The sequence below is a fragment of the Leopardus geoffroyi genome, chromosome D3, assembly GCF_018350155.1.
Source record: "Leopardus geoffroyi isolate Oge1 chromosome D3, O.geoffroyi_Oge1_pat1.0, whole genome shotgun sequence".
Classification (NCBI taxonomy): Eukaryota; Metazoa; Chordata; class Mammalia; order Carnivora; family Felidae; genus Leopardus; species Leopardus geoffroyi.
In genome coordinates, this window is record NC_059339.1 from 28319992 (window position 1) to 28346425 (window position 26434).

Here is a 26434-nt window from a genome sequence, read left to right on the forward strand (position 1 = left end):
GATGCTCAGACCTTTAGAACCAGGCAGAGACAGGATGATCAGTTCTGCAGTTCTCAGCGTGGTCAAGGTGAGCAGCCGCTGGTGGCTCAGAAGCAGCAGAATCACACATAGCATTTGAATTAGAGAGAAGCTTTCCCCCTGACCCTCAAGAAGTGGACACAGTATAATGCAGTGAAGACCTGCATCTGTCCAGGAGCTCTGCCATGAGCTTCTCCAAGCTGTTCCCCAAAGGAGCCCTTACATAACATTCCATATCCCAGTAAGTGTAATTTGGTCCAGACACTTGGAGAACCAAAATAATTTTGTTCTGTGAACTCTTCCTTAGTGGTACTTACGTGATTCTTGGGGTGCCTGGGTGGCTCAGTTGGCTAAGCGTCCAGCTCTTGATTTTGGCTCAGGTCATGATCTCATGGGTTCATGCATTTGAGCCCCACATTGGGCTCCACGCTGACAGTGTGGAGCCAGCTTGAGATTCTCTCTCTCCCTCTCTCTTTGTCCCTCCCATGCTTGTGCGTGCTCTCTTTCTCTCTCTCTCTCTCTCTCTCTCTCTCTCTCAAAATAAATAAACTTTACGGGCTGTGATTCTTAACTGGTGGTTAGGAAGCCACACCCCTGGCATGGTAGTTAAAAGCACATGTTCAAAATTGCTGGTGATTTTCATAGTCCTACCTAATTTACTTTGAAATTTCAAGTAACCTTAAAGGTGAGTGTGAGACTCTTTATCACAAAGGGTCCTAAAAATGTTGAGCAGCATGAACGAACTACATGTCCTTCAGAACCAGGACATTCTTCATAACCAAGATTTGTCTCCAACCAGCTTTTGGTAGGTATCAGTTAACAGTGAGTTCAAGGTTATCTTCTCTTAGAAGGACATGAAAGAGAGTTTATCTGAATTGCTGGTGAATTATAGCATCATTTGTCTCAATAGCTAGCCTCCTTGGGGTGTGTTAAAATTCTCCAGGAAGAACAAGCTGCTGAACAAGGACACATTGATGCCAGCTTGGCCCCACTGGGGGCAAGGGAATCCTAGAGCAGGGCCAGGAACTGCATCAGGAAAAGGGGTGGAATCTGCTCCTGCACACAGGCCAAGGGTGATCAGGGCCCTGCTGGTTAACACTACAGGGCATGGCTACAGGAAGCAGGTTCTAGAGATATATATCCACATGTTCACTTTGGATGCTTAAAAACCCCAAATGACAGATTCAACAAGCTGAGTAGATCTCAGCAGTATAAACCCAAAGAAGTCCATGCCAAGATGCATCCTAGTTAACTTCCAAAAACTAACACAAAAGATCTTGAGAGCTGAGAAAAATAACACCTGACTTCTAGAGAAAGACCTGGAATAACTGCTGATTTCTCATCCGAAACCATGGAGGCTGGAGGACATGGCACATGGTTTTTCAAGCACTGAAAAAAAAGAACTGCCAATCTTGAATCTTACACCCAGTAAAAATATCCTTCAGAAATGAAGGGGAAATCCTCAGATGATGGAATACTGTCACCTGTAGACCTAACCTAAAAGAAGGGAGATGATAAAAGAAGAAACTTTGGAACATCAGGAAGAAAGAATATGATAAACAAAACTATATGGGTAAATACAATAAGCTTTCTTTCTCCTCTAAATTATGCTCAGCAGTTGAAGCAAACCTGATAATGCTGTCTGATGTGGTTTTAAATGTATGCAGAGGAAGTACCTTTCTTTGAGAAGTAAGCTTTCTGTACTTAACTTGAATTGGTGAAAATATATACATGGACCTGAATGAAAGTATCACATACCAAAAATTTTAAGACATAGTTAAAGTAGTGTAGTTTGTAGTATCAATTTGTAAAGTAGGGTAATATGTAGCATCAGTGTTTATATTAGAAAAGTAGAAAAGTCTCAAGTCTGTAATCTAAGCTCCTACCTCAAGAATTGAGAAAAAAAGCAAAATGAAGCCAAGCAGAAGGCAGGACATAATAGAGCAGAAGTCAGTGAAATTGAAACTAGAAAATGATGGAGAAAATTAATGAAAACACAACTGATACTTTGAAAAGATCAGTAAGGGGGTGCCTGGCTGGCTCAGTTGGTGGAGCATGTGACTCTTGATATCAGGGTTGTGGATTTGAGCTCCATGTTGGGTGTAGAGATTACTTAAAAGTAAAAAAGAAAGATCAGTAAAATTGATAAACCTAGCAAGATTGACAACAAAAGACAGAAACAAAAATGATCAAATTCAGCAACGAGATGGGCTATCACTACAGACCCTGCAGATATTGAAAGGGAGTATTACAAAAGCTCTACCCACATAAATTTGAGAATTTAGACAAAGTGGATCAATTTCTTGTAAAAAACAAGCTACCACAATTCACTCAATATCAAATAGATAGTTTGAGTTGTCCTATCACTACTAAGAAATATGATTCATAGTTTAAAACCTCCCCAAAAGGAAATCTCCAGGCACATGGTGTCTCTGGAGAATTTTACCAAACATTTAAAGAAGAATTAATATAAATTCTCTTGCAGTCTTCTCCAGCAAATAAAAGAGGGAACACTTCCCAGTAACATTTTACAAAGCTAGAATTACCTTGATCTCAAAACTAAAGACAGTACAGAAAAAGTAAACTATAGACCAATATCCCAAATGATTATAGACACAAAAGTCCTTAATAAAACGTTAGCAAACAGAACTAGATATAAAAAGAATTATACACCACGACCCAAGTGGGGTTTGTTGTTCCAGGGATGAATATCTAGTTCAATATTTGAAGATTGATCAATGTAATCCACTATATTAACAGACTAAAGAAGACAAGCCAGATATCAGTTGATGCAGAAAAAGCATTTAACAGAGGCACCTGGCTGGCTCAGTCATTAGAGCATACAACTCTTTTTTGTTTGTTTGCTTTTTAATTTTTTTTTTAATCTTTATTTGCTTTTGAGAGAGTGTGAGCAGGGGAGGAACAGAGAGACAGGGAGACACAGAATCTGAAGCAGGCTTCAGGCTCTGAGCTGTCCGCACAAAGCCCCATGTGGGGCTCGAACTCACGAACCGTGAGATCATGACCTGAGCTGAAGTTGGACGCTTAACTGACTTAGCCACCCAGGTGCCCCTAGAGAATACAACTCTTGATGTCAGGGTTGTGAGTTCAAGTGCTGCATTGGGTAGAGAGCCTACCTAATTTAAAAAAAAAAAAAAAAAGCACTTAAAACATTTATTCTTGGTTAAAAACTCTTAAGAAAAATGGGAATAGAGGGAAACTGCTTCAACTTAATAAAGAGCATCTGCAAAATATCCTATGTCTAACATTTATTTAATGGTGAGAGACTGAATGTTTTCTGCCTATGATAAGGCAAAGATACCTGCTCTTATCACTCTTGTTCAGCTTAGTGTTGGAAATATTAGCCAGAGCAGTAGGGCAAGAAAATTAAATAAAAAAAAACGTACAGATCAGAAAGAAATTAAACTGTCCCTATTTGTAGATGACATGACTGTCTGCATAGAAAATCTCAAGAGATCTACAAAAAACCCTGCTAGCACTAAGAGTTCAGCAGGGTCACAGGATACAAGATAAACATGCAAAAATCAATTGTATTTCTATGTACTGTTGGTGAACACATGGACATTCAGAAATAAATTACCATTTACAATCACTCAATAAGAAAAGGAATACTTTGGTGTAAATCTGACAAACATGTTCAGGACTTATATGTCCAAAACTACAAAATACCAATAAAAGTAATTAAAGATCTCAATACCATGTTCATGGATTAGAATACTCAAGATGTCAATTGATATACAAGTTTAATGCAATTCCTGTGAATATTTCAGCAAGGCTTTTTGTACATATAGACAAAATTACCTAAAATTTATATGGAGGGGCACCTGGGTGCCTTAGTCAGTTAAGCATCAGACTCTTGATTTTGGCTCAGGTCCTGATCTCACAGTTGGTGCATTCAACCCCGCATCAGGTTCTGCACGGACAGTGCAGAGCCTGCTTGGGATTCTCTCTCCTTCCCTGCCCCTCCCCTACTTGTGCTCTCACTCTCAAAATAAACTTAAAAAATATTTTAAAAAATAACATTTATACAAAAAGGCAAAGGAACTAGAATAACTAAAGCAATTTTGAAAAAGAAGGACAAAGCAGGAATCACCCTCCCCAATCTTGTCTTCATATATAGCTACAGTAATCAAGGCTGCATATTAATCCACAGTTCTCTCAAAATAAAAAGTTTAATATAAGAAAATGCTTTGCACAGTGTACTCATAGGGTGCTTCATAGGACACTTCAGCTTCATGCTGTGCTCTCCAAACTTATACTTGGCTTGCTGTATGAGTTATTGATCATAGGCTGGTTGAGTGTTCTGGGTCTGTCCTGATGGTATTGTTAGGATGGCTGGTCTCTAGCCCTTCTGGGCCAGTGAGGAAATACGGGGTCAGTTGTTGAGCAGACCTGGTTCTTGATGACAGAATCATGCTGTGTGCTAATGAAGTGATTCATCCTTGGTCACTGCCTTGTCTGGCTCATCCCAGAAGTGGTGCATGGTCATTAGAGTTTGGGTTACAACAACAGGGCAGAACAGAGAGAAGACATTTGACCACATGGGACCTTCTTGTAATCTGGCCAGTTGCAGATGGTCCCTACAAGTTCACACCTGGTGTGGCTACATTTCCAGAAGGCAGGGTCCATTACACACCTGCATGTCTGTTACGTGTGTGTTGCCTGGAGAGTCAGAAACAGAGGAAGGGTCTGTGAAAAGCCACAGAGCAGCCTAATATCTCAGGGATTTTTTTATTGGTGAGGAAGTGGCAGATGGTTGTGTGCCCATGGGACACTGACTTTAAAGTGATTTATCTGGAAGGAAGCTGTTACTTTTCTCGGGCTTCCATAACAAAATACCAGACTGGATGGCTTAAACAACAGAAATCCATTTCCTCTTAGTTCTGGTGTCTAGAAGTCCCAGATCAAGGTGTCAGAGGATGTGTTTGTGGATGAGGGCCAGGAGGGGGTGGTGCTCATCCTGTGCTTCCTCCCGCAACCCCATGTTGGGAAGGGCCACCCTCAGTTGTCATTCTCTTCATCCTCAACTTTGTCAGGGAGGTCTAGCAGAGGAGGAAGGGGATGGGAGGTTGGGGCCAAACATGGTGAGGTCAGGTCCTGCAATCAGTTAGCAATTCCTGTCCTTTCTCCTGATTTCAGAGAAGCTGATGACTCCTGAGATGTTTTCAGAAATCCTCTGTGATGACCTGGATTTGAACCCTCTGACATTTGTGCCAGCCATCGCCTCTGCCATCAGGCAGCAGATAGAGTCCTACCCCACAGACAGCATCTTGGAGGACCAGTCAGACCAGCGTGTCATCATCAAGGTAGGCAGCTCCTGGGTGGGCCATAGGGTGCTGAGAGTACACTGAGGCCTTAGTCAAAGCCTGTCTTTGGGGTCCATGCTGTGGGATCAGACTTCTGGAAAACCATCTTTTGGGTAGCTCGTGGCTCTTTACCCCAGGAAAAGTATGGGCTGATTTCTTGGAGGAAGGTCTCATATTCTGCATGTCTTCAGGGCACCACCAGGCATTGAGCAGAGCCCAGGTGGTGCTCCAGAGGAGATTATGCCAGCTGCCAGGCAGAGCAGGGAAGCCCATAGTGAGAGGAACAGTGGTGCCACACTCTTCCTGTGGACTGGCTGGGCCAAGCACACCTCATACCATGTAGTAACCTGCCTCAGGGCTTGGGGGAGATGCTGCCTTGCCTGTTGTGTTACAGGTGAAGAGGTTGCCACATGGAGAGGTGAGGTCACGTGTCCCAGACTGCCCAGCTGAGAAGTGAGTGCTGAGATTTGGGCCCAGGCCTGCCTGCCTCAGAGCCTGCTTGGTGTGAAGTGGTATCTCATTGTGGGTTTGATTTGCATTTCCCTGTTGATTAGTGACGTTGATTAGTATCTTTCAGGTGCCTGTTAGTCAGTTGTAGATCTTTGGAGAAATGTGTGTTCAAGTTCTTTGCCTTTTTTCAATCAGATTTTTTGTTCTTTTGTTGTTGAGTTTTATGAGTTCTTTGTATATTCTAGTTATCAATCCCTTATTATACAGGTGATTTGCAAATATTTTCTCCCATTCTTTGCGTTTTTACTCATTTGATAGCGTCCTTTGCTGCATAAAAGTTTTCATTTTGATAAAGTCTGCTTTGTCTTTTCGTTTGTGCCCTTGGTCTCCTATGTAAGAACTCATTGCCAAATCCAATGGCATGAAGCTTTTTTCCTGTTTTAATAGTTTTATAGTTTTATCTCATATACTTGGGTCTTTCATCCATTTTGAGTTAGGCAAGGGTCCAACTTCATTCTTCTGTGTGTGTGGATAGCCTGTTTTCTAGCACCATCTGTGGAAATGACTATCCTTTCTACATTGAATGGTCTTAGCACCCTTGTCGAAAATTATATGCCTGTATTTTTGAGAGTTTATTTCTGAGCTTTCTATTCTATTGGTCTATATGTCTTTTTATGTCAGTACCACACTGTGTTGATTACTGTAGCTTTGCAAAAAGTTCTGAAATGGTTCGAACCCACGAACCACGAGTCAAGTCAGACACTTAACTGACTGAGCCACCCAGGCACCCCTTTCAAGATTGTTTTGACTGTTCAGATTCTATTTAAGTTTAGGATAGATTTTTATTCTATTTCTGCAAGAAATGTTGTTGAGATTTTGATAAGGATTAAAATGAATTTGTAAATTTTTTTGGATAGTCTTGGCATCTAAATAATACTTAGTCTTGGGGCATCTGGGTGGCTCAGTCAGTTAAGTGTCTGACTCTTGATTTCGGCTCAGTCATGATCTCATAGTTGGTGAGTTTGAGCCACATCTTGGGCTTCATGCTAACAGTGTAGACAGAGCCTGCTTGGGATTCTCTCTCTCTTTCCTTCTCTCTCTTTCCCTCTCTCTCTGCCCCTCCCCCATGCTCTTGCTCTCTCTCTTCTCTCAAAATAAATAAATAAACTTAAAAAGGTAATACTACATAATAATAATAATACAATATAATAATAATATTTTGTAGTATTATTTCTTTAATTTCTTTGAGCAGTGTTTTATAGTTTTCATTGTACAAATTTTTCACCTCTTTGGTTAATTTGTAAGTATTTTATTCTTTTTAATGCTATTATAAATTAAATTTTTAAAAATTAAAAAATATTTTTTTTAATCTTTATTTATTTTTGAGAGAGAGACAGAGTGTGAGCAGGGGAGGAGCAGAGAGAGAGGGAGACACAGCATCCAAAGCAGGCTCCAGGCCCTGAGCTGTCAGCACAGAGCCCGATGCAGGGCTTGAACTCATGAACCGTGAGATCATGACCTGAGCTGAAGTCAGACACTGAACCGACTGAGCCACCCAGGCGCCCCTTAAAAATTATTTTGTTTATTTATCTTGGTTTATTTTGAGAGCGAGAGAGAGAGCATGTGCACACATGCACAAGCTGGGGAGGGGCAGGGAGAAGGAGAGACACAATCCCAAGCAGGCTCCGCACTGTCAGTGCAGAGCCCGATTTGGGGCTTGAACTCAGGAACCATGAGATCATGACCTAAGCCAAGATCAAGGGCCGGACGCTTAAACGACTGCACCACCCAGGTGCCCCAAATGAAATTGTTTTCTTAAATTTTTTTTCACATTTTTTATTGTTAGTGTATAGAAACGCAGCCGATTGTGTGTTGACTTTGTATCTTGCTGCTTTGCTGAACTTATTCGTTCTAACAGTTTTTTTGTGTAATCATCAGGGTTTTCTATGTATAAGGTTATATCATCTGTGAGTAGAGATAACTTTACTTCTTCTTTTCCAATTTGGATACCTTTTATTTCTTTTTCTTACCTAATTTCTCTGGCTAGAAATTCCAGTACTGTGTTGAATAGAAGTGGCAAGAGCAGGCATCCTTGGCTAGTTCCTGATTTTAGAGGAAAATGTTTCAGCTTTCACTATTGAGTATAATGTTCACTGTCGGATTTTTATATATAGATTTATTAGGTTGAAGTAGTTTCTTTCTTTTTGTCGTTGTTGACTGTTTTTATCACAAAAGGATGTTGAATTTTGCCAAATGCTTTTTCTGCATTGAGATGATGATGTGATTTTTGTTTTTCAATCTGTTAATATGGTTTATTACATTGATAAATTTTTGGGTTTTTTTTTGTTTTTTGTTTTTTTTTCCAACGTTTATTTATTTTTGGGACAGAGAGAGACAGAGCATGAACGGGGGAGGGGCAGAGAGAGAGGGACACACAGAATCGGAAACAGGCTCCAGGCTCTGAGCCATCAGCCCAGAGCCCGATGCGGGGCTCGAACTCACGGACCGCGAGATCGTGACCTGGCTGCAGTCGGACGTTTAACCGACTGCGCCACCCAGGCGCCCCGACATTGATAAATTTTTGTATTGAACTATCTTTGCATTGCTAAAATAAATCCCACTTGGCCATGGTATATAATTCTTTTAATATGCCACTGAATTCAGTTTGCTAGTGTTTTGCAGATTTTTAGATCAGTGTTCATAAGGAATATTGGTCTATAGTTTTCCTTTTTTTGTAGTATTTGGCTTTGATACCAGGGCGGTGAATTATGAAGTGTTCCCTCCTCTTCAGTTTTTTGGCAGAGTTCGAAAAGGATTGGTGTTAGTTCTTCTCTCGGTGCTTGGTAGAATTCACCAGTGAAGCCATCAGGTCCAGGACTTGTTTATTCATTCAGTCTCCTTACTAGTTAATTTCGTTCGTTCGTTCGTTCGTTCGTTCCTTCCTTCCTTCCTTCCTTCTTCTCTCTTCCTTCCTTCCTTTCCCTTCCTTCCTTTTCCTTCCTTCCTTCCTCCCTCCCTTCCTGCCTTCCTCCCTTCCTTTTCCTTCCTTCCTTCCTTTGTTCCGTGGAGCTTGAACTTGTGACCTGAAGATCAAGAGTCTCATGCTGTACTGACTGAGCCAGCCAGGTGCCCCACTAGTTAATTTGAGAGAAATACAAATCTGTTTTTCTTAACCCATTTTAGTTTCATATTATGGCTAACTAACAGGAAAAGGGCATGGGGCATCTGGGTGGCTCAGTCAGCTGAATTTCTGACTTCAGCTCCGGTCATGATCTTGGTGTTTGTGAGTTCGAGCCCTGCATAGGGCTTGATGCTGTCAGCTTGGAGCCCATTTCAGATCCTCAGTCCACCCGCTCCCTGCGCTCTGCCCCTTCCCTGCTTGCATGCCTATGCTCTCTCTCTCTCTCTCTCAAAAATAAACATTAAAAAACAAAAAAAGATAAAAGGCATAATTGAGAAAGAAGGGGAACTTCATAGGAGACAAGTGGAAGGCAATGGGAGCCTTACCTGCTTTCTCATGCATAGCCTGTCCCCTCTAAAGGATGGCCCTGAGAACTCTGCTCTGTGCTGTGTCTTTGTCCTGTTAACTGTGGTGGGGATGTGGCCTTATGGGGTTAGCCACACCCACCAACATGCTTCCAAATGGATGGGGTTGGCCACAGGCAGGGTCCTCAGGAGACTGACCAGTTAGCATCCCTGACATTTTTCTCAGAATTTTTCTTTTTCTTTCTTTTCTTTTCTTTTCTTTTTTTTTCTCTTTTCTTTTCTTTTCTTTTCTTTTCTTTTCTTTTCTTTTCTTTTCTTTTCTCTTTTCTTTTCTTTTCTTTTCTTTTCTTTTCTTTTCTTTTCTTTTCTTTTCTTTTCTTCTTTTTTTAAATTCTGACAGGGCTTCTGAGCAGCCATACAGAAAGTGGTCAGGCAGTTGAAAACCTGTCTGGGGTTGCCACCATCTCTCCTGACCAGAGGCTTTCTTGGTGACTAGACACTTGTCAGCTGTTGGCCCCTTTAAGCCCTCCATCCCACCTGTAATCCCCACCGTGGGACGGTGTCAGCTGGTAGGTAGGCTTTGGGAGACCACCCCCAGGTTGGGTTCCCTGCCTGGTTCTGGCAGAGGTCTCGCTGGCACCGAAGTCTGACACGGCTGGCCCAGGGAAGCTTTGCTGCCGTGGGACAGTGCTGTGTTTATCAGGTCAGAGCCCTCATGGGCATTGTGACCTAGGGGACAGCACCCATCTTGTAAGTGAGGAAACTGAAGGTCACACCCAAGGTTTTGGTCAAGAGGACTCAAGGAGAGCTGGGTACTTCTTTGAGGATATTCTTCCTTGTATGGCTCCTGGGACACGGTGGAGGACAGGAATCTTTGCCATGATGGCATCTGAGGAGTGTCTCTCTTCACAGAGCTGTGCCTTAGCATGGAGTGGCCACTTAATAGATGTTCTTGGGGTCTCTGGGACTATAGTTCAGACCTGGCTGCCTTTATGGGGGCACCTGGCCCAGGTTGGCTCTCTTCAGCTTCAAGGATTTGGGGGGGACTCAGTGCTTCTCCTAAGTCTAGCTGTCAGGCTCTACGGGGCTGGCAGACTTCTGTGAAGGTGTGTGTGGTGATACGGGTTGCAGCTGGGGAGCCTGGCCCCTGTGCTGCATGCCTACTCAGGAGTCCTGGCCCTGTCTCATCTCTGCACCTCCTCAGGGTCCAGCCGCTCCTGTCCTCACCACCCCACCATCCCTACAGCTAGATGGCTACCTCCAGTAAGGGTCTCATTGGCAGCCAGTGTCTCTTCTGTGCTCCAAACAGGGCTTCCAGATCCCTCTCTGGAAGCTGGAGGCCTTAGGACGGCCTCAGGCCCAACTTTGCTCAGGACCCTTCTCTCCGAGGAGCCACATGGCCTGCTCTCTCTGCCCATGCAGTTCTTCTTAAAATGCTGCCTCCCCCAGGAGGCCTTCTTGGGCCTCCTGGCTAATGTGGCCACCTCTGTACTTTCTGTTCCTCCCTTCATTTTCTTCTTAGGACTTGGTGATGTGTGACATTTACCATGCATTCACATATTTAACTTGCTTAGGTGTCTCTCCCCAGCTGGAACATCCTCCACGAAGATGGTTTTTTGTCTGTCATACCCACCATTGCATTCCCTGTGCCTCTCTGTGATAAGCACACAATCTGTATTTTTTTAATAGACGCAAGCATTAATGACCAGTTGGCAGGGGACAGGCAACCCAAGTCCACACGGTGGCTAAGATATGGCACCAGGCATGCCAGGTATGGCACCTGGGGCAGGGCTTGCCGGGCCTGGGTGTGGATGGCTACACCTGTTGGTCCTGTTTGTTTCTTTTTGATGTTTTTCTGTGGGCTGACTGCTGCATCATGTCTTTCTGGTCCTAGCATGCCCTTGGGGCTCAGTGGGCATTCGTTTCCTGTGAGGGGAAGGGACAGCTCTTCCAGCTCCATTCTGTAAACCATCATTCATTACCCAGCGTGAGCAGAACACAGAAATGGGAAAGGACCCAGGCTCACTGGCAGTGAGTGGAAGGTGGTATACAGGGCCCAGAGGTGCAGAGCTTCATGAATGGGGACAGGGAGTGGGGTCCCATGCTTCTTTGAAGGCAGTGGAAAGGCCCCAGTGGCTGTGGGCCCTGAGCAGTGGCCACCCTGATCTTTGTCTTAAAGAGCTGAGCACTCAGGGACAGTGGGGTGAATGAGCAGTACTGTGGCCTGGAGTACTACTGAGCAGTAGAATGAGCAGTACTGCTCACCTGGAGAGCAGTGAGGGGTGGTCCCAGTAGGAGGAGTCTCGTGGATACAGTGCCCCAGGACACAGCCAGCCCCTCAAGAGTCCTTCCTGTGTGTCTCAGTGATGCCCAGTTTCAGAGCAGGCCTGCTCATCTGTGGGGTGAGGAGTAAAGATGGTGATTCTGAGTGTAGGTGTAAGTGGGGAGCCCTGGGTCACAGGCTAGGTTCTGTCTTGGTCTGGGTGCTGCACAGGCGGGGCCTGGACCCTCTTCTGGCTGTAGTTTACATGTCAGCAGGATATCTGCTGGGTACATGGTGGGCAGAGTTGGCTGTGGGCCTCTGCTGCCCACCCAGGCTTTGCCTGCACCTTGTGGGCTATTCAGGTGGGGTGTGCATCTAATGTGAGATGGGTAGCTGTGCCAGGCCTTGAGCCAGAGCCCCTTGTGGCAGCCCCAGGAGGTGCGTGGTGTCATCTCCAATTTCTGGATGGGGACCTGCGGCCAGAAGGACAAGGGCCAGCCCCAGTTCTCAGCTAGTAAGTTGTGGGCAGTGTCCAGCCCGGCCTGGTGGCTCCCTAGTGGGCTGTCTCATCTCCTTGAGGCCTCTCCAGGTAGGGTACGGTTCTGACTCCTTTAACGTGTGTTCTTTGGTTCTTGTCCCAGCTGAATATCCACGTGGGAAACATTTCGCTGGTGGACCAGTTTGAGTGGGACATGTCAGAGAAGGAGAATTCACCAGAGAAATTTGCCCTGAAGCTGTGCTCAGAGCTGGGGCTGGGCGGGGAGTTTGTCACCACCATCGCGTACAGCATTCGGGGACAGCTGAGCTGGCATCAGAAGACCTATGCCTTCAGGTAGGATCCCAGACAAGCCCCGCCCTCCTTTGTAAACCTGTTTTGGGGAAAAGACGTCTCCCTGTGTGTGGGACATGACAGCCTTCGGGTCTGTCTGGAGCCCAGAAAAACGGTCTGGCCATGGGCAGCTGCAGCCAGCTCAGCGGCAACTTGTTGGCTTGTTCCTCCCGCCTCCTGTGTCTCAGTGGTAGGGCTCCCCACCCTTATCATGGTGGGGGTGACTCTGAGGAGGTGGTTTATCTGCCCCCTCCATCCTCCAGCACCCCCATCCCCTGCCTGGGACCATCCTCTGTTGCCGAAAGCCCCTCCACACCTCCACCCTGCCACCACCTCTGTATTCTCCCAGACTTTTCCCTCTCTCAGGGTTGGGTCACCCACCCCAGGGTTTGTCATCTGATGGACTTGCCTTCTGTCTCAAACAAGAGCTGCTCCAAACAGCCCTCCCTAGCTTGTAAGAGTCAGGAGACCTCCAGCAGTTTTCTTTTTTACTGTTGCATCTTGCCAGTCAGAGACTTGTTGGTGAGCACCCATTTGGACTGGACCCCTATATAGGGTGCCGCGGAAGATAAAGAGCCACATCCAGGCTGCCTGTGAAGGTGGGAGTATAAACAAAACATTCCAGACCGGTATCCTGTGGGTGGACCAGGGGACAGGGGCTCCCAGAGAGGTAGACATGGCCTTCCTATTGGTGGTGGCCCCACAGTGCAAAGTGTGGGCCTAGTAGGAGGTGGGGGGCGGTGGACGTGAACTGATAGTAGAGCTTGCCCGCCTCAGGACTGTTCCACCATAACTGGCCCTGTTCCCTGTGCTCCTTTTCCTCTTGGGAAAGTACAGTCTGGGGGTGGCGCTGAGTATCCCTGCATCAAAACAGGATGTTAGGATTTATTCCGCTCATCAAACTGTCATCGTCTACATTTGGCGATCATTACTCAAGGACCACAGCTTAAAATGGCACATGAGGAGCAAGTACGAAGGTCTTTTTGCAAAGATAGGACAGTTAATGGAGCTCGTGTGTATGTTTGTGTCTCAGCTGGTTTTCCCAGAAATCCCAGGAGACTGCTTTCTTGCTGCTTCCTGTAAATCTGAGCAAGAGAGAAGGAATGACCGTACACCCTCAGGGCTTGAGGTCCCGGCCCTGGGAAACCACTGGGTTCTGTGGGGATCCAAGCACCGCCCATGCTCCAGGCATCTGGTCTGAGATGTCACATATGTCACCTTCCCGGAACCTCCCAGTGGCCCTACCAACCAGGTAGTCCTGCTTCACAGACAGAGCCCAGGCCCTGGGAGGAGGTGTCAGTGAGACATGATGTAGTGTCTGGGTCCTTGAGAGCCCTGCTGGAGGTGTGGCCGCACATGTCCGTTCATGTTGTATTTGAGCCAAGGCCGACAGGCCTGAAGACCTGCCTGGGGTGGCCCCGCTCCCTGGAATGCTCCTGGAGGTGGGAAGTGGTGATGTTGTACAGGTCATGAGAGTGAGTACCCCAGGTACCTGAGCCCTCAGATGCTGGTTGAGCCTGAATCCATGTTCTGACTGGCAGATGGTGTGTGTGGAGTAGGGAGTATTCCTGCTGCAGGACCCTGAGGGTGTTGGCACATGTGGCAGCATCCCTCCTGCTCTGACCCCTGGGTGACCCGAGTGTCCTCCTAAAACTCTTGTCAAGCTTCAGGCTGTCAGCAGTGTGCCGGATAGCTCCAGAGTAGTACCCCCTGGGAACTCTGGTGGTGGTAGATCAGGACTTACAGCAGATCCCCCCCCACCCCATCTCAGGAGCCAGTTAATGAATTCCATTTGGTGGACAGGGAGCATCACAGACCTCTATCCTGCTGCAGTCTGTAGTGCTGAGTGTGCAGGTTTCACGTCCTTGGGATTGAAGGCAAGGTGACTTACTGGGGACCAGGGTGAGCACACATCCCCTCCACAGCAGCCCAGGCCAGCCAGGTTGAAGGGGCACAGCCTGCCTGGGATCTGGGAGGCAGCCCAGTGCCTCTTTTGCATCGGGACAGCTGCTTGTGTTTGTTTTCCCAGCTGACCAGGCCTCGAGCTCCTCAGGCTAGGTCTGGCCCATTGTGTGTGCTGTGTGTGGTCTGGGCAGCTGGATGCTGTGGATAGAGCTTGCAAGACCAGAAGGGGAGGTTAGGGTCAGAGGCTGGCTTATTGTGGACTCCATCATCCAGGGGACAGAACTATGGCCTTCTAAGGCAAGCAGGGAAGGGGATTGGAACTTATGTCTCCTGACCCTGACCCACATTCTTACCACAGCACCACACCATCCCTTGGGAGCTCTCTTAACTCTCCCTGGGGAGACCAGTGTCAGCCCTTCTCTCTGGGTTACTGCCTGGGGGAGGTAGAGTGGGCTGCCATGTCCCCACAGCCAGGGGCCACTTGGTCCATGGAGAGCCAGACCAGGAGCCCCCACCTGATCACTACTGCACACAAGACTTGACACCTGCTGAGTCACATGACTCCTTAAAAGGGACTTTAAATTTTGGGCCTCTGTCATCCCATGTTGTAGATGCTCTGAATCCCTGCAGGCCAGTCCTGTCTGTCTCCCCCTCACCAGAACTAGCCCAGTGTCTGGCTGCAGTGCTTGGTGATGGTGGTGTTGTGTCCATGGTGGAGCAGGGCGTGCTGCTGGTCACAGGACATTTGTGGGGGGTGGGGGTGGGGGCAGAATGCCCACAAACTAGTCAGGGGAGTGAAGGCAGGCTGCTTCCTTTCAGCAGTGGGACAGGCAGGCCTGATGTCGGCAAGCCTGGGGGGACACGCATGTGACAAACAGATTGGGGGCCCCAAGCTTCTAGAGGACAGAACTGACCCAGAGTGACAGTGAGTGACAGAAGGGGGACAGAGCTCTGCCAGGGGAAGGGCCTGGGCTGAGCAAAACATGTGGGAGTGTCAGACATTGACCGAAACCTGTGAGCTGCTACCTGGTTGGAAAGTTGCATCAGTAGACTTACTGGCACCTCCTGCAGGCCAGCCTTGTGCCTGAGGCTGGGGACACAGAGAAGAAACAGTACTTTGTCTAGCAGAGTGCACTGGAGGCTGCAGGCGCGAGGAGGGGAGCCATGGGTAGGCGGCATAGAACCTGGGGTGAGGTGGCCGGGCAGGGTGCTGACTGGGAGGAAGCTGGAGATGGGCAGAGGGTCAGAGAGCCTGGTGGCTGGGATAGGTGGGGGACAGGGAGACAGTGTCACTGGCACATATCAGGGTCGGGAGACACCAGGGTCATTTTGGACTGGTTGACCATGAGCCACAGAGGTTACTCCTGGAACTCTGCCCTCTTGACGGCAGCAGGGTTTGCTTGCTTGCTTGTCTGTTTTTATAACAGCTGCATTGAGCTATAATGCAAATACTGTACAGTTCACCCATCTAGAGTGTGCCGTTCCTTGGTTTTCAGCATCCACAGAGTGGTGCCATCACACCATGACAATTTTACAACATTTCCATCACCCCAAAGGAAGCCTCACACCCTTTAGCAGCTGCTGCTGTGCCCCTCAAGTCTCCCAGCCCTGGGCAACTACTAATCTACTTGCTATCAACTTGCCTGTTGTGGATACTCTGTATAAATCGAATCATGTAATACATGCTCTTTTGTGGCTCATTTCTTAGTATTATTATTTCTGTGTGGCAGCCTGTATGGGAGCTTCATTCCTGTTTATGGCGGAGTACAGTGCCGTCATACACATGTGCCATATTGTGTTTACCCAGTCATGGGTTGACGGACAGTCGGGTGGTTGACACTTCTGGGCTGTGGAGAGTGGCACTGCTGTGAGCATTCATGTCCAAGTGTTTGTTTAAACATCCATTTTCAGTTCTCTTAGGTAGATCGTAGGAGAGGAATTGCTGGATCACGTGGTAGCTGTGTGTAGCATTTTGAGTTCCTGCCAGACTGCTTTCCAAAGCAGCCCACCATTTTACTTTTGCACCAGTAGAGTCAGGCTTCTTTCTCGTTTCTCCACATCCTCGCCAACATTTGCTACCTTTTTTTTTTTAAATGTTTATTTACTTTTGAGAGGGAGAGAGAGAGAGAGAGAGCGCGCGCGCGCAAGCAGGGGAGGGGCAGAGAGAGAGGGAGACACAGAATCCAAAGCAGAGCTCTCAGCACAGAGCCTGACGTGGGGCTCAAACCCATGAAGCATGAGATCATGACCTGAGCTGAAGTTGGGCACTTAACCGACTGAACCACCCAGGCACCCCTGTTAACCTGACTTTTTGATTCTTGCCATCCTAGTGGGGGAGGAGGAGGGAGTGGCATCTCGTTGTGGTCGTGATTTGCATTTCCCCACTGACAAATGATGATGGGGCATCTTCTCAGGTGCCATTGGGCATTTGTATATCATCTTTAGAAAAATAGCTGCTCAGGTCCCTCAGTTTTTAATTGGGCTATTTGTATTTTTATTATTGAGTTGTAAGTGTTCTTTACATATTGTAGGTATAAGTTCCTTATCAGAGGTATGGTTTACAAATACTTTCTACCACGTTGTAGCTTGTCTTTTCACTTTCATGACAGTGTCCCTTGAAGCACAGAAGCTTTAAATTTTGGTGTAGTCCACTTTATTTTTTCTTCAGTTGCCTGTGCTTTAAAAAAAAAATTTTTTTTTTAAGATTTTATTTTTAAGTCATCTCTACACCCAGGGTGGGGCTCGAACTCAACAACCCTGACATCAAGAGTCCTATGCTGTCCCGACTGAGCCAGCCAGGCACCCCCTGCCTGTGCTTTTTAATATGATACCTACAGAACCTCTGCCTAATCCAAGGTCATCTTGTCCCAGTGCCCATTTGTTGGAAAGACTGGTCTTTCCCCATTGTATGGACTTTGGTACCCTTGTCAAAAGCCAGTTGGCCATAAAGAGGAGGGTGCTGTTGAGTTCTCTCTCCCCCTCCTCCCAGTGGAGTGGCCATGGGCAGGTAGGTCATTTCCCTTGAAGGCTCTGTCCTTCTCATTTGTAAAGTGAGTAGAGCAGTGGTTCTTGGCTGGCATTTTGTATCATGTGAGGGCATAAAAGTGAGCCCATACTGAGATACCCTACAAGCTACGGCCCTGGGCCCTCTGACATCTCCGCCACAGCCCTCCCATTCCTGGGCTCTGTGTCCCCACCTGGACTCTGCAGGGTGGTAGGAACATCTGGGATCACAGGGAACCTTGAAGTCCATGATGCAGAATCCCCTCAAAGGAGGGGGAGGCAAGGTGACCCCTGCCTGTGTGTTTGTCCCAAACCCGAGAGCCCTGCTGGCTCTCGGCCCATTCTTACATGGTTGGATTGAGCAGTTCTTATTTTAGAACAAACCCACTGGAGTGGAATCTTCCCAGAGCCAAGGGAAGGTAAACAAAGGGGCCTCCAGGACTTACTCACAAGCCCTTGTTTAAATTAAGAGGAAAACATGTTTTGCTTCCCTCAGCGTGGGCTTGGCGCCTTTCATGTCTGCCCTCCCAAGGAAGGTGGCTGGGAGCCCTTGAGGTGAGGAATGATGTTTGGGTCTGTGGCTGGGTGGTTCAGGATTGCCAAACCACCACACTGGCTGGAGAAGAGCTCTCAGGAGCTGCTGAGGAGGGTTGGCCCCAGGGTACCACGGGTGGGGGCTGGTGCTGCTCTTGTCACTAGCCTCTGAGTCACCAGCACAAGCTTGGGCTTTGGGGACCTAGCTCAGCAGGAAGAAGTGAGCCCTGCTTCTGCAGGGGAGCCAGGGGCAGTTCTGGGTTGTGGTGACAGCCTTAGTGCATGCACCAGGCTGGGCCCTGTCTGCTCCCGGTCCTTGAGAATCAGGATGAGAACACTAGCACACAAGGGAAGCCAGAACAGGCCCTCAGCTGCTGTGTGCCACCTGGCAGTGTGAGGGGCACAGCCTCCTGTCAGGCCTGGGTGGACATCCCTCTCTAGCTGGCCACTCACACAACCTTGGGCACAAGTTCCAGGGAGACTGCGTGACAAGGCTTCTGGCACCTAGGGAGCCCCCTCAGTGGACATATGTTGGCTGTTTTAAATAATAGTAATCCTCTGAAGAGCCCTCACAGCCCTGTAATTGTTCCTATTTTCCAAATGAGGTACCAGAAGCAAGGCCACAGATCAGGGGTCCATCCTCTTTTATTCTGTCAGTGTCCTCCCTGCCTCCCCTGGGCTCTGCCTGCCTTCACTCTTCTCAGAGGGAACTGTGCTGTGTAGGGCTCCAGGCTGAGGTGGGCAGACACTTGATAGGGCTGCAGTGGAGCAGGCCCAGCCTTCTGGGGGTGGTGGGCCTCGAGAGACAGGTGCAGGCCGCCCGGCTGGAAGAGAGAGAAAGGGCCTGGTGAGGAAAGGGAAGGGGGTGGAAGAGATTCACTGTTAGGGCCACAGTCTGAGACTTATCTCCTGGGCCAGGAGTTTGAGCGGTCAGCTCTGAAGTATCCTTGCCTCTTCAGCCTCCTGTCACACAGGCTTGGAAATCAAGGCCCAGAGAGGCAGCACCTCAGCTGTGTCCTCCCTTCTCTTGTGCTTCTGCGTGTGTCTCCCTCACCCCTACTGCTGTGTGTCCTTGGCAAGAGGGTGCATAGGTGGCCTTTGGGGTGGTCACTGAGGGGCCATGGAGTGTAGTGGTCAGGGGACAAGGGTTCCAGGCCCAGCTATCTGGATTTAGTTGGGTCAGTAAAGTGCACTGAGGGGCAAATGTATGGAATATTCAGGAGCAGGCTGGCCCAGTGGCCTTCATTGATGAGGTATCAAGGCCAGTGGATCCAAGCCCCAGGCACTGAGCAGGGCAGACTGCCCTCCCCTACCTTCCCAGCAATACTGTCATGCAGAACCACCTCTGCAGGGAACCCCCACTCCTTTACAGACCAGAGACACCTAGGCGACAGCAAAGGGCCTGTTTGAGCGTGCTTTGAAGAGAAGCTATTGTTATGGGGGACCTGGCGTCTCCAGTGATTCTGCCTTGAGGTTCGGATGGTGGGTGTTGACCACACCACTCTTGTTCTGAGGAGCTGGGCATGGAAATGGCCCAGCAGGGAGGAGACAGAAGAGGAAGCAGGAAAGGCTTGGGCCTTCCTTGCTATGCCCTGGCTCTGGTGTTCTGGCAGGGGGGTGGATACTGGTCTCTGGGGGCCTTTCTGGTTGCTGCTCTGTGAACTAACAGTTACAACCCCCATTCCTCACCCCCGGCCCACAGTGAGAACCCCCTACCCACGGTGGAGATTGCCATCCGGAACACAGGCGATGCTGACCAATGGTGCCCACTGCTGGAGACTCTGACAGACGCTGAGATGGAAAAGAAGATCCGAGACCAGGACAGGAACACAAGGTACCCCTCCCCCCTTCAGGCCCCTTGCAGCTTGCTCTGCACACAGCCACTGTCTTGCAGGCAGGGGAGGGACCCTGGTTCTGGGAAGGTACCTGCATGGCCAGAGGCAGGCCCTGGGTGATGAGTCCCAATCTAGACCCCAGGTGGGTTTTCCTTCAGGGAACAAAAGTCAAGCCCTCAGGTTGGATCTGACCACAGCCCAGACCTATGTGTCTAGAACCCTGGAGACACAGGCACGACATGAGCAGGCAGGAGAGAGGGCATTGTCAGGGCGTCAAGCAGGGGACAGGCTCTGGCCGAGGGAGGGGCTGGGGATCCCACCTTTTGTATCCTGTTTCCGTCCCCGCTCCCTTGGCTGTGCTAGAGATCCCTAGGGGAGGGCAGCCACCCAGGGCTGGAAGCTGGCTCCGGGTCATCACCTCCTCTCCTCCTGCAGGCGTATGAGGCGTCTTGCCAACACTGCCCCAGCTTGGTAACCAGCCCGTCTGCGCATGGCTCCCACGGAGCATTGAGAAGATCGGACCGCCTCTCCTTCATCTTCTGGCAAGGAGGGAGGCAAAGGGGCAGGCCGGGGCCATCCTGAGGAACATGGGGTGTGGGGAGGGCTTCTGGTCACCCTCCCCTGGGCACATTCCATTTGTTGAGCCCAGTCCCTGTCCAAGTCTCTGGTCAGAAAGAGGCCTCGTTTTGGGTTATGTTTTGTTTTTGTATAGGAGCCCCAGGCAGGGCTAGCAACACTTTTTAAATAAAAGACAACAGGTCATGTTCCATTTTTTTAAAGTGGTAGCATAAAAATAAGAAAGGGGACGAGGAGAAGGACTTGGCTGGGGTGGTGTGGGACCAAGGCTGGCATGCCAGGCCTCTCAGCCTTCTCTGCCTCAGAGTCCCAGGTGGGCAGGTTGGGGCTAAGTTTCTATCCAAGGCCAACCATAGCACAGTCTTGCTTTTCCTCAGGCCCTCCAGCTGATGGACATGACAAGTGAGGTCATGAGACTCAGGGTAGGGGGGCCCACTTACCTTTCAGTGACGGCCCCACCCCACCCCCTTTGCTTGGCCTTGTGAAGGAGCTACAGGCTTTCCTGCCATCCTTGGGCTCTGCACGTCTGGGCTATTGTGCCACCCCTGGCCAGGAGCATTGCTTCTCTGGAGTCCCTTACAGCAGCCCCGTCCTTTGTGGTTGCTGCAGGGGCATTACCAGCTTGGGTGCCCAAGGGCCCATGCCTGGCTGTTCAGGCTCCAGCGGGCGTGCACCGCTCTTGCCACACCTTGCAGCGGTGCATGTGCAACAGGTGGTTGGGGCCCAGCTCTGCCCCCAGCTGGTGACTCCACCCAGGCCAGCTCCTCTCTCCCAGGTCGGTTATGAGAAGTAAGGCACACGGAGCAGCATGCCTGCCCAGTGCTGGCCGTGGGTGCTATGTGTTGAGAAGGAGGCAAGCTCTGGGCCTCTTCTCAGATCCGCCTCCAGTGAGCTGTGTGTCCCCTCTGCATTCTTGTCTAATGTGGAAGTGTCCTCACTCTACAGAAGGGACGTGGGCTCCATGAGGGTGGCATATGTGGGTCTCCTCACTGAGTGAGTGCTACTTGATTACTTGGGCGCACAGCTACATTCTTAACGAAGGTAACGGACCCAGATCTAAGCACTGGGTTGCCTCCTTCACTTGCTGGCAGGTCTTCCCTGCCATGTCAGGGCTACTCTGCCCTCCAGCAGCATGGCAGGAGTGTGATGGCACCTGGCTCCCAACTTGAACCCCACCCTGGGCAAGGGCAGAGCTCTGAGTAGGAATTGAGGTCTTGACTGCCAGGATGTAGGGGTAGACGCACCTAGCCCTCTGGGCTTGGGGTCCTGTGATCATGTCCTGGGACGTGACGGCTCCTGGCTGCCGGGGAGTTTGTACTCAAGCCCCCTACCCTTCATCCAGGAGTGGAACTTGCTGGAGCCCCACAGCAAGGGGACACCTGGGCTTCACTGGAAGGCCTTGAACAAAGAGCAGGATTCCAGGCCCAGGCTCCACTGGCCTTGGAAATAAGTGGGCTCCATTGCTAAAGGGTTTGCTTGGTCCGTGAGGCCCTACAACTAGAGGGCAGCCCAGGGGCTGAGCCCTCACTCTGAGCATTGCCAGCCCACGCTGCTACACTGCTACTCCGCAAGATTTCATTACCAAATTAAGGTTAGACTCCCATGGTGAATACTTGTGTCACCCACGAACATGACGACCTATGGCTGGAGGAGCCCCTATTGCTGCCAATCATCCAGGAATAAATTGTAATTTGGACTGGTCTAGGGTGATGAGGAAAGTTGGCCAGGTTGCCTGATGGCTGCTTTACCAAAGAGAAAAGTGAGCTGTGTGATCAGATAAGGTTTCCATGGTCCTTAGCTAAAAACATTAGGGAGAGAACTTTGCAAGGCTCTGCTATGGTGAAAATTTCTCAAAGCTTTGGGGTTGCAGAAAGGGTAGAGGACCCAGTCCTGGCCCTCCTCTGCACCTGACCTCATGGAGCCTTGGCCAAGTCCATTAACTGCTCAGCTGGAAAGTGGGCAAAGGTCCACTTAGTTGCTGATGAGGGACAGTGAGGCATCAGCCTGAGGGCACCATGGGCAGGAGCCCCTACAGACTAGGCTTGGCACAACAGGGACATCCCAGTCCTGGCCCCAGCCAGTGAGATCTGACCAGCTCCCTTGCTGCATGGCAGGGAGCAGAGATCTGGTGCAGGTGGGATTTGCCCAAGGCTCCAGCAAGGCACTGGCAAAGCTAGAGTGAAAACCCGGAGTGTGCCATCTGCTAGTTCACTGCTGCTAAGCAACTATGGGCAGGTTCTTGACCCACTCTGGGCCTCCCTTCTGGTCTGAGAGGGCAGGCCAGGCTTAGTGGCTCTACGTCAGGGCCAGCAGCATGGAAAGGCAGGGAGCCAGTGCTGTGGACGAAGAGGTGCAGGTCATCCTGTTTATTTGGGTGGGCCCTGGGCACAGGCCCAGTCTGCAGGACAGGTTGCTCTCCTGAAAGCGGGAGTTAGGGGTGGGAGGGAGGTCTGTCAGAGACCAGGAAAACGGGCTTCTTGGGCTGGCCCTGGCCCTGGGTAGGGTCATTGCTGCAGGGGTCCTGGCTGCTCCTCCGGGAGGGGCAGGTAATTGGGGTCCTCCTCTCGGGCATCCAGTAGCAGCTTCCTGTAGGGAGGGGCCCACACTGAGCTGAGGCCAGCAGGGGTCCCCAGTGGGGTCAGGAGCCATCTTGAGGGAGTGTAGGGGGATAACTGTCATCTCTAGCACTTACAGGAAACTGGGGGTCAGCAGCAACCTCTTGCCTCCAGGCTGGTTGGGGAAAACATCCTCTAGGAAGTAGTAAATGTGGCCCACAGCAATCCCTGTAGGAGAGCAAAGGACTGCTGAGGCCACCCTCCACAGTCCCGAGTCTGGAGCCAGCACAACCTGCTCCCTGACTCCACGCACAGCTCTGGAGGCCAGCCAGGCCAAGTAACCTGAGGCCCCAGAGTACACAACATCTTGCACAGACTGCCAGCCCAGGGTGGGGCCAGGGTTGACCCTGAAGGATTGGCTTACCTGGCCCAGAAGTGGGCAGGACTTGGAGAGGGGATGGGCTGAGAACATGGGAGGAACAGGAGTGAAGGTTGGAATCTTGACTTACCCAACCCCACCCTGGTCAGGACCCCCACAAGCATCAGTACATCAGGCCTAAAGATGTGAAGCAGGTATCTGGCTGGCTTATTCAAGGGGCCAGAAGAACAGAGGAGTTGGCAGGGCAGGAAGTGGGGGTGGGAAGACAGGTGAGAGGTCCATTCCAGGTGGGTGCTGTGCTCTGGCACAGCAACCAGCCTGGGAGCCCTCCCAAAGGTCATCAGGTACCAGACAGCCTGTTTCTGGGGGGTCGGGGCTGGATGCGCAGGCAGGCTCACCCAGCAGGTCGACAAGGATTGAGTTGCCCAGCAGCAGTGAGAAACCCATGAGTGCCCAGGGCAGGAATGGTGCCTGGAAGGTGAGGAGGCCAAAGAAGTTGACCCTCACTCGGGGGTTGCGGCGACTCCAGACATACACCAGCATGACAGTGAGGGCCTGGCCCAAGAAGAACAGGCTGCCCAGGAGCCCCAGCAGCTGAGCCAGAGTCAAGGTGCTGGGAGGACTTCTCCTTGTGCAGGCCTCAGAGCCCCTGTCCAGGACCCCTCTGACTGCCTAAACCCCTGGACTCCTCCCCAGTTTTCCTTCCCTCCTCACTTCTAGTGATGGACCCTTCAATCAAAGCCACACTGTGGCCTTCAGGCCAACGTGATCTGCTCTGCTTCTCCACCTGGCCCCAGCCTCCAAACACTGCCCTTCATTGCCCCAGTTTCTTCTGGCTACTGGCATTCGGGGCTCAGCCTGCAAGCACCCTACCTGGCTCTCCACATCACCCTGTGATACTTTGCGTACAGCACTGAAGAGCTAGTAGCCCGGGGCTGAGCAGATGACGTACGCTAGATTCACCCTAAACCGGAGTGAACCACTCTGTCCCCCTCGGGCCCAGGCGCTCATGTCGGGCCCCAGGGCCTACAGAGGCTGGACCCAGAGGCGCAGCGCCTAAGGTTTCAGAGCCTGGGAAGGATACGGTCATGAGGACGCCCCCGAAGAGAAACATGAAGACGAAGTCGGCCGTGCGGCCACGGAAGGAGCCCTCCTCCAGCATGCGGCAGTAGCGAAACCTGCGGCGTCCGTAAAGGAAATGCCACCGGGAGGAGCCTTGGTTTCCCTGCTCCTGGCCATTCCGGGCCTCCCCCAGCCCCGCTGGGCCGCTCCCCAGCCTGGCGGGCCGCCCACCACCCTACGCCTACGTCCGCTCGGCGCAGGATACACGAAGAGCATGTTGAAGAAGAAGCTGAATCCCAGGGGCCCAAAGAAGAGGAAGTTGGTGACGAGCCTCCAGACCTACGGGGATAGGGGGTAGGTGGGCGGTCAGGCGCGGGGCAGGCAGGGCCCGGCTGTCAGGTGCAAGGGGCGGGTGGCCTCACCTGAAACTTCCGGAACACGAGGTGCGGGTTGAAATAGAGCTGGAAGGGGCTGAGGAGCTCCAGTTGCTGCGGAACCAGGGGCGCGTCAGGGGCGACCCCGGGGAATCTAGCGGTAACCATGGCTACACCCCTCCCGGGCTGCAGCCAGGGAACCGATCCCACCCGCCCGGCCAGCTTACCACAGCTGCGGTGGTAAGGACACAGGCCGCGGTGTAGGTCCGCGTCACCGCTGGCACCTGCAGGAACTCGGCCGCCAGTCCCTGCCACGCCATTGAACCTTCTTTGACACTCGTGGCCCAACCTGCTGCGCGCTCTTTAACCCGCCTCCCAATCCCGCCTCACTCCCCGACTTCGGCCAATCCATGTCGGGGAGCGCAGTGCGCCCAGCGTAGGGGGCGGGTCCCTGGGCCCAGTAACCAATAGGAGGAGGAATCTGGAAGACGAGGGCGGGACAGGAGAGTGGGCGGGTCGGAACTCGGGACCAATGAGCAGGCCCCACGGTTGAGCACGTGGCGGTTGTTGTGGTGGCTGTAGTGGCGGCGCGGGAGAACGTGTAGCCAATGAGGAACTGGTCGCTTGGCGTCAATCTAAGGAGAACCAATAGCAAGGACGTATTGGGGGCGGGACTGAAATTACTCCGCGAGTGGAAAAAAGACAGGACCGAGGAACAGCGAGACCGGAAGGGGCGGGGTCACGCTGGAGCGTGGGCAAGCCGGGATTAATACGTGTCTGGTCCCCGGGCTCTGTGAGTACACCTAGGGCTGGGGGAGACTCGGTCCTGTCTATCTCCCCTATTGAGAGCCAGAGACAGTGCCACCTAGCCTACAACAAAGGAGGTGCTCAGCACCACGTCCACTCTCCGACCCCGCCTCAGTCCATTGGACCCCACGCCGACTCCTGTGGGAGGTCTCCCCCAGGGACGCCAGGGTGCCCACACGGGCCAGAACGAGTGGACAAGCTGGAGAGGGCCTCATCATTTTGATGGAAAAGAGGAACTCCATTTATGCACTCATTAAGTCAACTGTTTACTGAACACCGACTATGTGCCAGGTGCTTTTCTGAATTCAGGAGATACAGCAGTCAATAAAGGATGCTATCCCTTATGGTGTAGCCGAGAAGACAGGCAGGCATAGACCTGTGCGAATATGAGAGCTAGTGTTCACAGGACCAGGAAATGACGCAAATAACGCCAAGAGTAGAGGGTCGGGCAGTAAGCCGGGGAAGTCTCTGTGAGGAAGTAACACTTGATTGTCACTTAAAAAAGGTCCCTGTGGCTTCTGCAAGCACAACAGACTGTCAGAGGAATCTGTGAGCAGGGGGAGGCTTCAAGGCACAGTAGTGACTTGGGCAGCATGGAGCCTGGAGTGTGAGGCTGGGGTGAGAGGTGGTTTTGTCCACGGATTGGACAGAGCTGTGAGGGAGGAATCAACGGTGATTTAGAGGTCTGTGCCACCGGGAAGATGGATGGTGGTGGCCTTTACAGATATGAAGAACACTTGGGGAAAAGGCGGGCAGATGGAGTACTGTTCTCGCCTTGTTGAGTTTAGGGTATTTGTGTGATATCTGCCTGGAGAAATCCAAGTATAGTGTTCAGGGAGAGGTTGGGCAGGCAGTCCAATTGTGGATGTCAGTCAACCGTAGACCTGTGGCATTTGTAGCTTTGGGCCTGCGTGAAGCGTCCAAGGGGCAAGGCTAAATGGAGAAGAGAAGAGGTGAGGCCTGGGCAGCTCAACCTTCAACAATCAGAGAAGGCAGACCTGGTCAGGGAGGCCAGGGGAGGCTGGGAGGGG

At 50.7% G+C, this 26434-nt stretch overlaps 2 protein-coding genes across 7 annotated transcripts in view; one reads left to right on the top strand and one right to left on the bottom strand.

The window, feature by feature from the left end:
• SMARCB1 (SWI/SNF related, matrix associated, actin dependent regulator of chromatin, subfamily b, member 1) overlaps positions 1–20419 on the top strand; it is a 34419-nt gene extending 14000 nt beyond the window's left edge. For both annotated transcript variants that reach the window (XM_045459766.1, XM_045459765.1), the window contains exons 6-9: positions 5179–5345; positions 12186–12376; positions 19518–19649; positions 20086–20419. In XM_045459766.1, coding sequence (XP_045315722.1) covers positions 5179–5345; positions 12186–12376; positions 19518–19649; positions 20086–20125 — 530 coding nt within the window. In that variant the 3' untranslated portion in view covers positions 20126–20419. The remainder of the gene's footprint in view (positions 1–5178; positions 5346–12185; positions 12377–19517; positions 19650–20085) is intronic.
• DERL3 (derlin 3) lies at positions 16745–24959 on the bottom strand. Of its 5 annotated transcripts, XM_045459769.1 has the most exons (9): positions 24824–24959; positions 24645–24710; positions 24488–24561; positions 24245–24338; positions 23559–23754; positions 22919–23009; positions 20069–22812; positions 19532–19802; positions 18443–18639 (listed from the first exon to the last, which is right to left on the bottom strand). In XM_045459769.1, the coding sequence occupies exons 1-7, from the start codon at positions 24914–24916 to the stop codon at positions 22731–22733; spliced, it is 696 nt and encodes a 231-aa protein (XP_045315725.1). In that variant the 5' UTR covers positions 24917–24959; the 3' UTR covers positions 18443–18639; positions 19532–19802; positions 20069–22730. The 5 variants fall into 5 exon arrangements, with proteins under 5 accessions (XP_045315724.1, XP_045315727.1, XP_045315725.1 ...); XM_045459768.1 differs by lacking the exons at positions 19532–19802; positions 20069–22812 and adding an exon at positions 16745–16955 and having other exon boundaries at positions 18505–18639; XM_045459770.1 differs by lacking the exon at positions 19532–19802.
• Positions 24960–26434: the final 1475 nt, after the last annotated feature.